The sequence below is a fragment of the Nelusetta ayraudi genome, unplaced genomic scaffold (genome assembly GCF_046127955.1).
Source record: "Nelusetta ayraudi isolate G7.1 ecotype Tasmania unplaced genomic scaffold, CSIRO-AGI_Nayr_v1 ptg000063l, whole genome shotgun sequence".
Taxonomy (NCBI): domain Eukaryota; kingdom Metazoa; phylum Chordata; class Actinopteri; order Tetraodontiformes; family Monacanthidae; genus Nelusetta; species Nelusetta ayraudi.
Genome location: NW_027466113.1, coordinates 3,652,261 through 3,668,053, shown reverse-complemented (window position 1 = coordinate 3,668,053; position 15,793 = coordinate 3,652,261). Strand labels below are relative to the sequence as shown.

Genomic DNA, 15,793 nt, shown 5'->3' with positions numbered 1-15,793 from the left:
CATACATTAATTAATAATGATATATAGCTACTTTTAATTAAAAAATAAGCCACAAGTTTAAAGTTCGTATCAAAGCTATCACTAAATATAAACATTATTTAAAGTCATATCGTGTCATTTAATTTACAAAATTGATTGTAATTGGTTAAAGCTTTTAAAGTAACAAAACAGAAGCTGCTTCAGCAGCGCAAATTAGCGTTCACATTACTCAGGTGTGCAGGTGTCAATAGGCTACGGCAGGATATAACGCTACAAACACAATAACAAAACACGAACGCAATTGCTGACAACGAAGAAAAGTTAGTACGGAAGAAAGGAATTGTATGTACCTCGTGCGCCCTTGACCAGTGATAGCCCATAAATCTTGCTCTCTAGATGTCTGCAGTGCACTGTCTACTTTCCCTGTCTCTCTCTCACGTGCCTCTTCCTTACTTCATTTAAGCGCTTAGCCTTCTACACTGCTTTCGCCTAGCGTCCATCGACATCCGGGTGTCAAAATAAAAGTGCCCGGAAATACAAATGCAATCGTTTACACATTAATTTGATGATCTCCTCTGATCAGGCTTTCCGGCTCCTGAAGCGCAAGATTGCAGTATTTCACTATCTCGGGACGCTGTGCGAACCTGTCACCAACCACCAGGGGGAGCCAGATCCTACCCTGGGAAGCTGCTGCTGTGGCTGCAGGCTGCTCATTAATATCAGGGCAGACAGTCCAGTCAGACAGACAGCAGCGACCACCACCACGCCCCTCCAGTGCCACGCCACACAGCCGCGGCATCACAGCGGCTCCCCGGCTGCCGCATCACCGATCGGGGAGGGGCTCCGCTCGGCCCCCATTGGCTGGCTTGCTGGCTGTCTGACTGACTGACTGACTCGCTGCTTGGCACCGCCGCCGTGCCGACAGCTTTACGGCAGGGCCGCGACTCGGCCCCGGAGGATGTGCGGCTCTCGCTCGGCTTCTTTCTTCACGTTCCCGGGACGCACGACGTTGCTGCAGGCTTCCATCATGATCCCAAAGAAACAGTAGCGCCGCTGCCGCTGCTTCGCTTTATTTTCTATTATTATTTTGTGCGTTTTATTTTATTCCCCATCGCCGCTGCTTCAGCTTCTGAACCTGCTCAGCCGTGAAGAGATGCTCGGATACATTGTGCGCTCGCCGCCGCAGACGGAAGGGAGCATGTAACCGGGAGGAAGACACACCGGCGGCGGCGGCGGAGGCGGAGGCACCTGGAGCTTCACCCCTGGGTTCCTCCTGGTCCTGAAGGCTTCTCCTCTGGATGTGCTGATCGAACTTCCGCGGACGGCTTTATTTCAATTTTTATTCGTTTTGGATCTTATCTTCTGCAAAAATGAGCGAAGAGGTGTCAGAGGTCGCCAAAGAGCTGCTGGGTAAGGACGAGCATGGTGCGTGTGTTTTGGAGCCATGTGTCCCTGAACTGAACAAGCAGGGAGACCTGCAGCAGCAGCAGCAGCAGCAGCAATAGCAGCTCACTGTGTGCATGTGTTCCTGAATGTTAGAGCTCATTCACGCCCTTTAAACACAGAATACAGAATATAAAATAGGCTGCAATTAAAAATAAATAAATAATTAATTTCTATTTTGTGTGCTAGAACAAAGTGTTGTGTATTGTTCTACAGTCCATCCAAAGCCCTACATGGTCAGGTTGCTTTGCAGTGAACTGGCCCCCACTGTTAAAGGAATACAAACATGCGTGTATGCAGTGTAAACAAGGTCGTTTTCTCCAGAAAGACTGAAACCCTCTCAGCGAGGCTTCACTTTGGCTTGACCCAGGTACTTGGAAGGGTTTTTTTTTTTTAAATATATAATTCTGGGAACCAATGTCTTTATTTGGAAGAAGAGCCAAATAGTTCATGAGAGCAGCAGCAGTAGTAGTGTCATCCTCTGCCGATGCCTGTTCTCCACTCGCAGTCTTCCTTGTTGGCATTTACCTTATAAAAAATGTTGACACGTGTATTTAAAGTTTGGCATCTCTTTGTTTTGGCCAAGCAGCCCCCGTTTTTGACGTCTAGGTGTAACGTTGTTCGAGCGCATCCTCAGGCTCCCTCTGCTTCTATTGCCTCCTTAGGGGAGATTTGAATAGGCTGCAGAGGAAAATGTCCTGTCACAGACTCCCCGACTGACTGAGTCATGAAATATTTCTGCCGCCGAGTCACTGCGTTGCCCAGACTGCAGCCTTATTAATGCCCCCGTGCCCTCGCGCTGCTATCCCACGCTGCTTTTTTTTCTCTTTTCTTCAATATGTATTTGTTTGTCTGAGGCGGAGCAGAGATGCTGCTAACAGAGAGTCTTTGTGTGTCGGCGGAGTCCAGTGTGGACCGTCAGCTTCCCTCCCAGCAGCTCTGAGGCTGAGACAATATCCAGTATAATTAAACTCTGCTGTCAAGCAGAATTATCTCATTTCCCTTTGCAAACGAGATTCCTGAGAAATATATATTTTGTCCCTGAGTCCAAGAAGCCAAGTGAGCTGTGGGGGTGATTCAGTGCAGTTGATGATTGGCTCGCGGCGATGATTCACTCGCTGACTAAAGAAAAACTCATTCGAAACGGGACGTTGTCTCGTCAGGAGTTAAAACTAGATCTTATTTACGTCCCGACATGTGTGACCAGTGCGTCCTGCAGTGCTCAGCGAGCACAAGGGAACTTAGTTTTCCCGTGAATCTTCCCGTAATGAGGCGTTGTCATGTGGCGAGCCGCTCGCTGCTGGAAACATTGCGGGTGATTCAGCATCGTGTGGGTGTCGGTGGAGCAGCATCTGGAGAAATAGGCCAAGGGGAGAAGTTCCAGCCACTTTACCTGCTGTTCTTGATCCACTCAGTCTTGGAAAGAAATCTCGGTGACATATTTGTGATGTCACAAAGGGCAGCAAATGTCTTTTCCGACGTCTACAGCTTCCGAGGTCACTTAACAGCCGCCTCGTTTTTATCCCCTTTCCAAACATGTGGAAGGTGCAACAAAGCATCAGTTTTAACAGGAAGCTATGAGTCATCCCACGCAGGCTGTAAACAGAGGGCTAAATAAACAGAACCATCGAGTTTACTATGGGAGGTTGCATGCAGTTTACAACATGAACAGCAAAAGTTTAGCAACTACGTTTTGGCGGGAGGGACACTTTTATCTTTATGGAATAGCTCATCAGTTGGTCCCATAACATCCAATAAAAGCAAAGGTCAAATCTGCAAAAACAAACACTAACCTGGGTTGTGTGTGGACTTTACTGCCTTGTGAAGTGTCTGTCAGGGCTTTTACAGCACCTTCAGTTTCCCCAGTTCCAGCTTTTTGCACTGGACCGACCTTCACATTCGGCCAAGTGCGCACGTCAGGACGGCTTGATAGTTACATTATTTTTTAAATGAAAATAGCTGAAGATAAATGAGGTTTTAGACAGCTAACGCTTGAAAAAAATAAAAATAAAACTCAAGCTGCTCATTAAAAGCCGTGTTATGAGAGACGCAGTGGAGGAACGCTGCAGCAGGAAACGCTGCACATTTTCCTGCTGGCAGGTTTTTTCAGGGTGCCTAATTGTTAGTTTCACTTTGATGTGACGATACTTTGAGGGAGGCTGTAGGCGAGGAATCTGGCATGCTAACGCAGACGCACACTCGCACACTCTGTCTCTCCCTCTCTCTCTCTCTCTCTCCCTCGCACACACAGTCTCTCACAGTCTCATTCAGACACATGTGAGCAGAATTCAGCAGCCGCTAAATGTGGCGGCTGAGTGAGCAGCGTGGAGGCAGATGACCCACTTCTGCTCCTCTCAGCTCCAGCAAGGTGGAATCAGACTGTCGGAGCGTCACTCTGCATGCTAGCCAGACATTGTGCTTCTTTGAGTGGCAACTGGGTTGTTTAGTGGAATATATTTTTTCTTAAAAATCACACATTTCTACATCCTGCCTCCGTATGGCACCTAAACATCCACTCGCTGCTTTTTCCTGTGGGTCTATTTCTACCTGCGTCCTCTTGTGTGACTAAATACAAACTAGCCATTAAGTATTTTATTCAAATGAAAAAAAAAAAAAAAAGAAATCACAAATATATTGGCACGACAGCCTCAGCTGCACCCTTTGTTTGGAGGTATTGCAGATTTTAAATGTGTTGCGAACAGAGCAGGTATTAAAAACTGGTATTTTGATATATTAGTACCTTGTGTTATTCATGTTCAATTTTATAGATCGTTCATTTTTGTGGATTGGTTCATTTTTGTACATATTTTGAATGACAGCTTTGTGCTGAGTCCTATCTCCATCGTGGTCACTGTTGTGCTGTTAGCACTTGGTTCTGTGTGCTCTCATCTCATGGCTGAAGGGCCCAAGACAAAGTTCACACTTATGAGACAATAAAAGCTTGCTCTTGACCTTGACCTTGGCTCAGGCCGCTGTCAGTGTGAAGCGTAGCGGAGACGATGCCGGCGGCTAACAGGCTGACACGGCTAGCGGCTAACTACAGTGCTTGTTAGCAGCCAGGCATCTAATTTTAACCCCTCTCAAATGTTCCTCGTCGTCTTTAGCATTTTCTCACATTTGAACCGTATTGCAAAGTTGATATTATTTTGTTATTATTAAATCAAGATTTTCAAGTCTTTCACACCTAGCAGATTTTTGTCTCGGTTTGTCTTCCGTTAACACTCAACAGTTTGGATTGAACAAGTGTGTAATGTTCCTCAGCAGCCGTGAAGCGATCTCTGCTCTCTGCCTCAGACGCTTGCTAACAAGGGGTCCTCCTGTTTTCTCTTGTTTTAGAGCCGTTCTCTTTCCTCCGCTTGATCTGATCTCTTCCCTGCTTTTTTTTTTTTTGTTGTGCAGAGAGCGTGAGGGATGCCGTGGGGAGGAAGGTGAAGCTGTCACTGAGGAGGCGAGTCAAGCTGGAGATCAAAGGAGACAGGACGGAGAACAGAGTCCTGGTGAGTCGACTCCCCCGCTGCTCTCGGGCCTCTTCTCCTCCAGGAATGCTAAAACCATCTTCATCGCCGTGTCCCACATTCTCCTGCTTTTGAAAGGTGCATCTCTTATTTAGGGACGGCAGAACCTCTGTGACTCGGCCTCAGTAACTGTTGGATGCTGGGAAGGCGGCGTTATTTCAAAGGGCTGAGCTCTAATCTGATGTGTTGGGTTTTTCATCTGCACTTCAAACTCGTATGTCGCGGACTTGGTCTGAGGAAAATGTCAAACCTTTCCCCGCCGTCTTTTACTTGCAAGTGATGACATTCTCTATTTATTGAACTTTCATGCTGATGCTTTCCCTCCAGAGACTCTCTGTTCATTTTAAGCTGTTTTTTAATTTAATGAGTGATTCTGGTGTTCCGGCTTGAAGACCTTGGTGCCACAGGTTTTGCTCCAGTGGAATTGATTTCATGCTCGCTAGCGAGATCTACAGGTCTTGCACCAGATCAGCATTCAACCTTGTTAATGGGTCACAAATACCTTTTTCTGTGTTTGTTTGTTTTGTGGGCTGTACATTTTGAATATATGCAAAATGCAGCTTCTAGCAGGACGTGTCAGTGTCCAGTTGTGGCTCCAGTGGTTTGTTAAAGTGTGATCTACTGTACATGTCTATTTATGGGCATCTATTTGTGTGGCCAATTGGACATAATGGATTCTCAAAGGTATTTAAGGTTCTCAGATAGACATGTGACTTGGATAAGATTTGGACTTTGATGCAAAACTAGGTCAGGGATGTGAAGGTGGTTCTGTAACTTTGACTGAACAACTGCAGCAACCTTCGTTCTTTGGACAGTTTTTTAAAAGCGCTGAGTTAAACTGAATGGAATTGACTGGCAGCAGCCTGAAGACGCTTATTTATTCTGCCAGACCTGCAGTTGTCCATATCAGCCAGGAGGGGAAAAAAAAAAAAACAGGGTCTTGGACCATTGACCGCTGGTTGTTCACCCCCTGCACGCTTCACCCCCTGCACGCTTAATAATTAATGCTTGGGAGATGATTAAAAATGCATAGGAGCTCCTTCCAGACTTAGATTGGATGAGCAGCTAAAGATAGCTGAGACAGAAGAGTTCCCACGCCGAATTAACCTCTGAGTCAGAGAGCTGTCGGTTTGAGTTCATGCATATCTGCGGCGATAAGTGTATCCAGTGGTTCTGGGTGGACGGAGTCGCAGTTCTCGGGAAGCTTTAGAACAGGGCGGTAAAATGAGGACGCAACGGGCTCCTGTTTTATGTTTCTTGTGGGCTCACAAAATGCACTGAGACGCACTGAGGTGGCAAGCAGCCTGAGCAAGACTGAGAGGCCCCTGTCTCAGTGAACATTGAACTTGTCATCTTCTAGATCAATTAAACTGGACTTGTATCTTTCTTTTAGTCAGACATAAAAGACATGACATGTGCGAAACGAGTCAAAAGGTAGGAACAATCTATGTCTGATTGAAAGCAAGATATAAACCCAGTTTTTCATCTTCTGCCGTGCTAAAGCGCTAATTGCCGACACAGATCTGTTGGAGTGCAGCCGTCGCGGTTACATCAGCACCGAACATGAATTTCTATAGCCAAATTAGAGTGTGTGATCGTTCGCTTTTAAAGTGCCAAAGCTTTGACAGGAGGACTTTGCATCACTTCGCCATTTCAGCATTTCAGTTTTCCTGACCCGTGCTCTTAATGACCTGATATCGTACAGGATTTGTAGTTTGGACCGTGTCGGTTGTCGTAGGCTGCCAAACGTGGACAATCTGCATTGACCAGCCACATTAATGGATAAAAATGTTTAAATAAGCACAGCTTACAGCCAAGCTCAGGTCTGGAAAGTAGCATTTCTGAACACACAATACGGCAAGTCCATCCCTGAAGCACCGTATGTTGTTCGGGTACCTGGAGCTGGCAAGGTGTGCCTAATAAAGTGGACTGGCATGGCAAAATAGGGATGTTAACAATTAATCGATTATCGATTAATTGACGATTAAGAATTTAATCGATTAAATTAAATTAGTCGCAATTAATTGAACATTTTTAACACCGGTAGTGTTATCATTTTGACAGTGTAGGGGCAATTCATCTGTAGATACAATGATGGTCATTATATAACTAGAACAGAAGTTACTTTTAAATAATTTTTTTTTTTTTTTAAAAGTTGAAACGTTAAAGTCTCAATTAAAGGATCAAACTTTAGGGTGCTTTTGTTGTTCTCTAATGTAAAAATGGGCCACATTGGACTCTCAACATTATTTAAAGGTTAAATAATGTGTTCCTTACATATTTTTCATTGTAAAAATGTAGGTTCTCAGGAAAAATCACCTCTTATCAATTAATCGTTAATCAATCGATTCATAAGGTCAATCAACTAGCGATTAATCGATAATTTGCATCCCCATGGCAAAACATTCAAGGATATCAAGCTTATACATCTCCATGACCATTTCAACTTCATGCAGCCTCTGTCTGTCAAACAATACAAGAAGTTTGAACCATCAACCGTCAGCGCTGAAGCCACTCGACTGGGCCGAGCTGCCGGTCGTCCAGCTGCAGTCGGATGGATTTGCAGCTGATGCAGCGCAGCGTCAGAATGTCGTCTGTGTTTGGGCTGACTGACTCCACTGACGCAGTCATGGCAACAGCGTGGACGTGTGGGAAGCAGGACGGCGTGTGAGACAATGCAGCGGTGTGGGAGTCGCTCGCTGCCGGAATTGAGGAATTCCAGCGGAGCAAAGTTGTGGTATTTGGTGGCGGCCGGGCGCATGAGAAAGTGACTCGGTGAGTTTGTGTCAACGCTCTGCTCGACCGGGCCGAACAAATCAACCAGTGTTTGTTGTTGAGAGGAGCCATTATGCAGGAAGTGGCCCCGCGACCGGCCAGCGTTGCTCCAGGACGGAGGTCGACGTCGGGCACCGTGAAAGAACAATGAAGTCAAAGGACGTTTGTCGCCCTAGAAATGTCGTCTGCCGTCGGCTGTGAAAATGAAGATTTTCACATACTGAACTGATTTATGATGAATGTTCAGCTCTGCATATCAGAGTGCGGAACCGTGTTGAATGTCGAGGTGATATTTACTCCCCTTTTCTAAACGAGGAAGTGATTGTTTATCTCCATCAGCTGCGCCTAGACGCTTGAATCCACACGCGCGCGCACACAAAAAAAAAACAAGATATGATGAAACTCCCTCCCACACACATAACTCGCATTTCTGCTGAGTCCATTAGTGGACGTCTGCCTTTCGAGAGCCGGTGGAAAACGAACACAGGACGCCACAAAACATCTGCACTCTGTTACTGAGCGAAAAAAAAAAATTAAAGATGACATGACATGAGCCCCATTGTACGAAAGATCACATTTCGGGAAATTGCATGGCATGTGGTGAGAAGCAGTGACGTCCAGTATGTTAGGTTTGCTCGCAGTGCAATAAAAGTCAGTTGGTTTTCATGCCCTTAGAAAAGTTCTCATATCAAAATTTTACACACTGGACCTTTAAAAGAAAATTCAGAACTAATTTTGAAACTGTTGCTTTCAGGCAGAAAAACAACCTGGCGTCGCTCTGTTGTCCCTGGGATAGTAATGGTGTTAATGTGTGTGACTAATGGAGACCTAAGCACTAATTAAATGGACCCAGTGACTTCTGTGTTTCTTTTCTCCTCGACTCGGAGCGCCGCACACACCTGCGGCGCTCGACGTTGAGCTCCTTCCGGGATTGGTGGACGTTCTGTCTCCTCCCTCGATGTAAAATATTGATCCAATCGGAGGGTTTTTCCCGACTCTCGCACGGCTCAGGAGCGAAGTTCCAGCTGCTTGTGCAGTGGAACCACGCAGACAGTGGATATTAACGGTGTTTTATGGCGACAAGCCGCAGTGCAAATAACCCTGAATGTCAAACACACGCAGCCCCCCCGTCTCCCCTCTGATTTACGGCCGCTTGATGCCTTTGTGGCCACGTTTAGCGGCTGCGGCCGTCACGTCCAGTCAGGAACTGGATCAACTGCTCCGCATGTATCCAGATGTTGAATGACAGCCGTGACTAAAAGGTTGTTTGCGGCCATTTCCTCCATTAATTAACTTTGAAAGCACACTCGGGCCTTTACCTTCTTTGCACTCTTGAGTTTTTTTTTTCCTTGGTTTGTTATCTCAGCCTGGGAATGACGCAGGCCTCCAGTGCCCGAGGCGTCTCTTAAGCACAGTGAAGCTTGATAGATACTGTCACCTCCCTCCTTTGAAGGCGGAGGGATGAAGGAGGCTGAGATAATAACATCAGTCGGTCAAAAACAGAGCGCGGGGCGAGGAGGGAGAGATGAGTGACTGTGGGAGGGCGTTTAGTGGACGCCTGTAGCCGCGAGGCCCCAATCAAAGTCTGAAAAGGGCAAAAGAAAAAAAAAGTGTGAAGTTTTATGTGGAAGTCAATAACCAATGACGGCGTTCCGCTGGGGTCTCTGATGAAAAATTAACATCAGAACGGCGGAGCGCCATTTGATCGCCATTTTTCCACGGTGAAAGAAAAAAAATCTGAATGGTTTTTAATGGACAAATCTAAGATGGATTATTACCAAAAGATTCACTGATGCTGGTTGTGTCGATGGGGATTTTAATCTGAAACTGTAACCCTCCATCAGCATGTTTTATTTTCAACCTTGGTCATAAAAAGTCGCCATTCAAAGCACGTCGCCCTTTTTTTTTTGCAACACCACGACCACGGGAGCCACTTTGGACACTGCAGCCTCACTCACACTCTGGCCTTGATGAGTGTTTTGGTTGCTAACTTGACGAGGGAAGACTGGAGGCCGAGGATCCATCCAGGCTTCTCCTGCTGCTCTTCTCCCCTTTGATTCAAGCCCGAGGTCTGTCATTAGAGAATGGAGGTGACCCCGTGACCTCAGTCATTTTCACCTGCAACATCCCGGGAACAGACTCGGCTCCTCCTCCTGCTACTCCTTTAGCATGGAATATGTTGAATAATGACTGAAAACTAACAGGGTTAAATTTTTGAAATTTGAAATCTGCTTGAATCTGCTTGGCTGACTCTTATATACATATTCTTAATTTTGCTTAATTTTTATACAAATGCTGTATGTAATTCTACTTTATTTGTTTGAGTTTTATCAGTATAAATTGTAACAGTGTTTTGTATTTTTCTCCTGCCTATCTTGGCCTTGTCTGCCTTGAAATAGAGGTTCTTAATCTTCCTAGTTAAATAAAAGTTAATAAGTAAATAAATTATTTTAAAGGCTGCAGATCCTCCATCCCTCTCTGATAACAGTCTGCTGCTCCGTCCCTGCTGCAGGCTGTACAAATTTATTTATGGCGTTCTTTGCTTAGGCATTTCAGAGCAGCTTGCGTGCGTCGTGACTTTATGTTCTCGCTGTACTTCACCGCGTCCTCCAGCTCTGCTTGAACGCCTTTGTGTCGGAGGTTTTTGTATTTGAAGTTGTCTGCCACTCTGAATGTGCATCGTGCGTTTGAGTCTTTCCTGCCTGAGTGCACGTGCACACTGAATCTCTGTTCTCTCCGCCTTGGGCCGAGGCTCGGCCCCGGTGCCGGCTGATTCTAACGCTGTTCGCCACTTAATCACAGCGCCTATTAAACAGTTACCTCGGAGCTTCAGAGTCCTCTGTGTGTTTCCTACCACAGCGGTGGTGATTAGTCAGATAATTGGGGTGGCTCTCGGAGAGAGTGGAGCGGAAAAAAGAATGTGTCAAACGGGTCATCAGTTCCCCCCGCTGAGCGTTTTCAGTGCCACTGCACCGCCGCTCAGAACTCCACCACTTCTTGGCTTGTGATGAGGTTCAAGTTCCGACAGATCAGGCCTTTATCTTCTGATGGATGATGATTAATTTACTGTCATAGAGAACAGGGAGTGACAGGAAGTAGTAGTGGGACACACCACTGATTATTTATTTATAAGATCTTTCATTTCTACTATTTTTGTTTTTTTATTCTAGAAGAGTCCTTAGGTTACATTTGGATTTCAGTGGTGTGAATTTTGTCGTACAAGGCTGAAAGCTGCAGTACCTGCATCTACCTCCGGAGGCCAGAAGTAAAGGGAAGAAGACCAAAATTGAAGACCAGTACGGACATTACACCGGTGTTGTATCGCGCCCCAGTTGTTTTGTTATTGTGCGACGAAAGAGGTTAACCGGAAGTTAACGCGCTGAAAAGACTCATATCGCCCCCTAGTGTGGGGGAGGAGTACGCATTCCCGTCACTAATTCGATTTTCTCAGCGGCATGTAAACTGGGGCAAGGAGAGAAGTCAGATTAGTTGAGAAAACCGAATTATGATTTAGTCCGATTTAGCTCTACATGTAAACGGAGTGAACAACCCTATTTCCCCCAGACTGAGGCTCACATTCCAACTGCCTTTGAAAGGAGTCAGACTGAACGTTTCCATGGTTGAGTCGTCGTGATTTCAGGCTTCAGATCTCAGTATCCAGGCCGTCATGTGACCATCCAGATAATTGTTCAAGTCCTGCTTTTTGGTTTTGTACCAAACCACATTACCTCTTAGAAATAAACTTTTCTTGCCTCACATGAGTCAACAGCCGCCCTACTTTTCATTCACACTGCTGCTTGTGACGCGGGTGACCAGGGTTGATTTTTTTTTTTACTTTCCTGCTGGGTGGCAGCAGTCTAAAACTCATTGACAGTGAGTCTCCCGTACACTTCAGTGTGGGTGTAAACACCTCCAAACGTTCTCATTTTGTTTGTTCCCCTTCGTTCCTCCCAACCTGAGGCTCATTTCTTGCGTCTGAGGGCAACGGCAGCGGCAGAACGTTCTTTCATGAGGACGTTCCAGCTGGATGAAGGTGCGCGGTGACGTCTGATTTCAACCACTGCCAACTTGTCGCCAGTCATGTTCCGCCTCATTCTGGAACAGACTGAAATAGCACTTTAATTTGATAATGAAATAGGACTCGCATTTATGTGGTGCCTCCTGATTTTCCCCAGGATGTTTTTTGCAGCTCAGGGTGCATATTTCTTTTTTCTTTTCCTTTTTTTTTTACTCCAAGAATTTTTATGTACAAAACTGAAGCGAGACGGTTTCTAAGTTGGGGGACCGAGTTTGTGTCACGCCATCGTTCTTGCTATGGTTACAGCCTCTTTGCCCATGTGACGTTCACTGGCAGTTTGTAAAAGTCATCTCCCGAAGGCATCATCGCTCCGTACAGGCTTCAAGCTCATTATACCGTGAATGTGGAATGGAAACAGAGTACGATTGTTATTCTATTTACACTAAAGCAGCCATATCCAACGTGAACCCAAACACGATGTGACTGTTCAAAGCTCTTGCTGCTTCTGTGACTCACCCTGGCTGAGGCAAGCTGCTCCTGGACTTGTGGTGTGTCCGGAAACATGACATCATGCTCACATCATGGCCGCCACTCATGACCGGTTGAGAACTGCCTCCCTGTTCAAACTCCTGTAAACATTTTTGTTAAGTGTTGGCACCACTTTTTTTTCCAAGTGGTGCTGCCAGACTCGTCCAGCCCAGCGTGAGCTCCCATCAGTCTCACAGGTTTATGATGCCTCGTTTCACTGAATATGGATTTTTCTTTTTTTAATTACCAGCTAGACCAGGCATGGGCAAACTTTGGCCACATGCGGCCCATTAAGATCTTTAATCCGGCCTGCCGAATCTGAAGAAATTATATTAATAGTAAATAAGTCATAAAAAGAATCGTATTTCATCCATTTTTTTAAGTGTTTTAGGAGTCATTTCAATAAAGAGCTTCAAAAACACGTATTTTGTTGTTACACTTTTGTCCATTTTCAATTGACATTAAAGTCTTCATATCCCATGATATATTTTTTCCACCTATAAATTAGGTCACCAAAATGCTCCATCCATCTGCTGCTGCTCCGGCCCCCTCTGTCAGAGTTTTAGAACCCATTGTGGCCCACCAGTGAAAAAGTTTCCTCACCCCTGAGCTGGACGGTGCATGTTTCCAGCTAACGGAGCCCAACAAAAGGCTCCCAGGAGAGACATTAACCCGCCTCCACACCCTGACTCCACCCAGGCCCCGCCCACAGCCATTCATCCCCGGCATCTTATAGGTTGTCGTCAGTCAGACAGTCTGAAAGTGACCCTGAGGTCGCGGCTTGATGGGTTTTGGTGTTTTATGATGTGGCTCTGTACCTCCACCGCCACCAACGGCAGGTTTTATACCCGAGATCATGAGGGGGAAATCCTTCAGAGGCTGTAACCCCTTTTTTTGTTGCTTTTTTTTAATCCAATCCGAGTCCTTTTTCTGAAATATACGAGCAGCGCGTGTGACCGCTGCACTCCTGCGATGGGAAAAGTGGATAATGGGTCTGCCGGTGCTGCGGCCCGCCTGGTACCGTGCCGGTGGTTGAATGGGGGTTTGTAGGTCACAGCATCAGCAGCCATTGATTGGACCATCGCGACCTTTGTTGGCACTTTGTCCGCCGCACAAAAACAATCAGGTCCCATCAACTTGCTGCTGGCTGTCAAAACAATGAGGGCTTCTCATCCAGCAGTGGGGAGGGGGCCTTGCCCGGCCAGCCAAGTTTCATATCTGTCGCTGTCCAGCAGGATCGTCGCTGTCAGGACTCGCGCAGGGACCAGATGCTGTCCTGCTTTTGCTGTGTGGCTACTTTTTTATTGCCCCCTTGGAGTTGACGTCGAGTTATTTTTGCTTTTCTCTTTGCCCTCCGTCATCGGGCTGAACTCCATCCCATGTCGCTCTGCGTCATTTTAGACATTTTGCGTCACTCCAGATTCCACAGGGCACCGTAGAAAAGAGCCCAAAACATTTATGTATTTATCATAAAGTTAATTGTTTTTTTTTTCAATTGGAAATAACAAAAGTGTCACTTGATGTTATCCTGCACCTGCACGTGCAAAAATCATAAATCAAAAATCCTCCCTCCTTATTCCACTCCTCATCCTCCTCTTCTTCTTTCTCCACCTCCTCCTCCCCTCCCTCACCCAGCCTTTGTCTCTTGCCTCCCTCCACTACATTCTACCTGTGTGTGTCTCCCTCCCCCTGACAAAGAGCTGCACTCCAGCTGAAGGAGCTTTTCGCTGCCACTTTAGTCTGGGGGGGGGGGGGGGAATTCCCTTTCTCTCTGATTCTGTCATCCCAGTAGTCTGCAGCAATATCCTACATACAGTGCCACCTCCCCAAAACACACTGGCACATAACTACACACACACGCACACACGCACACACCCTCCCTCCTCCTCCCTTTTGTGTCTGGCTGGCATGCTGATGAATGAAGGAAGCTTTGTGATTCATCCTTATCTGTGCATAGTCACAGTGTTGGTAACCCCGGATATCAATCCAGTGATGGATCCCAACCTGGACTATAATCTCAATACAAAGGCCGGATCATTTAATCCCCCCGACTGGCCTGTCGGCCTCGGCTTTGCTCTCTTCTGGGTTGTTGTTTTTTTTTTTTCAAACAGTGTCTGCTGGTATCTGCAGGTTTTTTTCCTCCTGCAGGGCCTCATCCTCCACCTAACAAATAACACATTTACACTATTACAGTTCTTTTATTTTTTTGTTTGTGTATATATATATATATATATATATATATATATATATATGTGTGTGTGTGTGTGTGTGTATGAATGTATGTATGTATATATCTATATATACATGTATATAAATACATACAGTATATATATGTACACACACACATATCTATATATATAGAGAGAAAATTTTTAAATATTGAAGATGGATTCAGAGCTGAGCAAGCTGGGGCTACCCGACTCGCCTCGCTTTTGAAAAATGTGCTAGAATTGATATTTCACACTTGCTGTGGAAGCCGACGACACGCAGGCAGCGTCTGGATGAATGTAGTTCAGTAGTAACACGCATTAAGTGGACATTATTGATTGCACCAGTTCAATCTAAAAAAAAAAAAAAAAACGATTTAGCTTACAAAGGCAAATTTTATCACCTCCAGAGTGTCTCCATCTGTCTTAATCAGCAGGCTGCGATGTTGCGTCATCTATTATTGAAAACGTGGATTATGCTTTGCCGACGCCCCCTCGACTCCCGAGAATAAAAATAAAAGCTTCGGCTTGAAATTTAATAAAACGTCAACTGTTTCTCATTGTCTTGCATGTTTTGCTGTTGTTTTATTTCGTGCCGCTGCTCGCCGCAGCTGTGGTCCAACCAGGCGGCCAGCCAATCAGATTTGGAGGAGGAAGTACCCCCAGTCAGAGCCCTTTTGTTCCCGTGCGCCTCTCGTCTCCTCAGCAGTAAAACACATAATGATGAGCCAAGCGGCGATAAAAGAAAATTGATGCCTCCCCTCCCGGGGCGCTGTGGGCTGCAGGCGGGAACACCAACCCTCCAAAAATCATCTTGTCTATAAAACAAGATCCTGCGAATTGTCACCGTTTCATGGTTTTGTAGAAGACCAGCGGGAACATCACGTTCTGCCACTGAACCCTGCTGCTGCTGCACTGGGAAGGAGGAATTCTGCCTCCCATTGTTGTGCAGTTTTTTCTTTTTCTTCCCTCCGTCACGTCACAGGACCAGACCTCAGCTCTCTGTCAGCAGCCTAATGCTGATGTGTCGCAACACAACCCGTTTCCCTGCCTGACGACGGGTCAGATCCGGCCTTCAGTGCAGGTCCGACGCCGACGATTTTATTATTTTTTTCCAATCAATTCCCGTCGTCTGTCGGCGCAGATAAGCTCTCGCCTTTGGCCGCCGGGAAGCCGACTTCCACTGCGTCACGCTCAGCGAATCCTCTGTGAACTCGGAGATCATTCAGTGCTTCAGTCTCGGGAGTGAATCTCCTGCAGGTCATTCTGTGAAGGTTAGAGATTCCTTTGCGGTTCAAGTTCAAGTTTGAGGCTGACTGCTGTGTGAG

General features: G+C 46.1%; 1 protein-coding gene across 2 annotated transcripts in view; it reads left to right on the top strand.

Moving 5' to 3' along the window:
* Positions 1-716: 716 nt before the first annotated feature.
* The window catches only part of LOC142898358 (F-actin-uncapping protein LRRC16A-like), a 53,220-nt gene continuing 38,143 nt past the window's right edge, over positions 717-15,793 (top strand). The window contains exons 1-2 of one of the 2 annotated variants that reach the window (XM_076041286.1): positions 717-1,389; positions 4,822-4,919. In XM_076041286.1, the coding sequence (XP_075897401.1) occupies positions 1,350-1,389; positions 4,822-4,919 (138 nt within the window). In that variant the 5' untranslated portion in view covers positions 717-1,349. The remainder of the gene's footprint in view (positions 1,390-4,821; positions 4,920-15,793) is intronic. The other variant, XM_076041287.1, reaches the window with a different exon arrangement.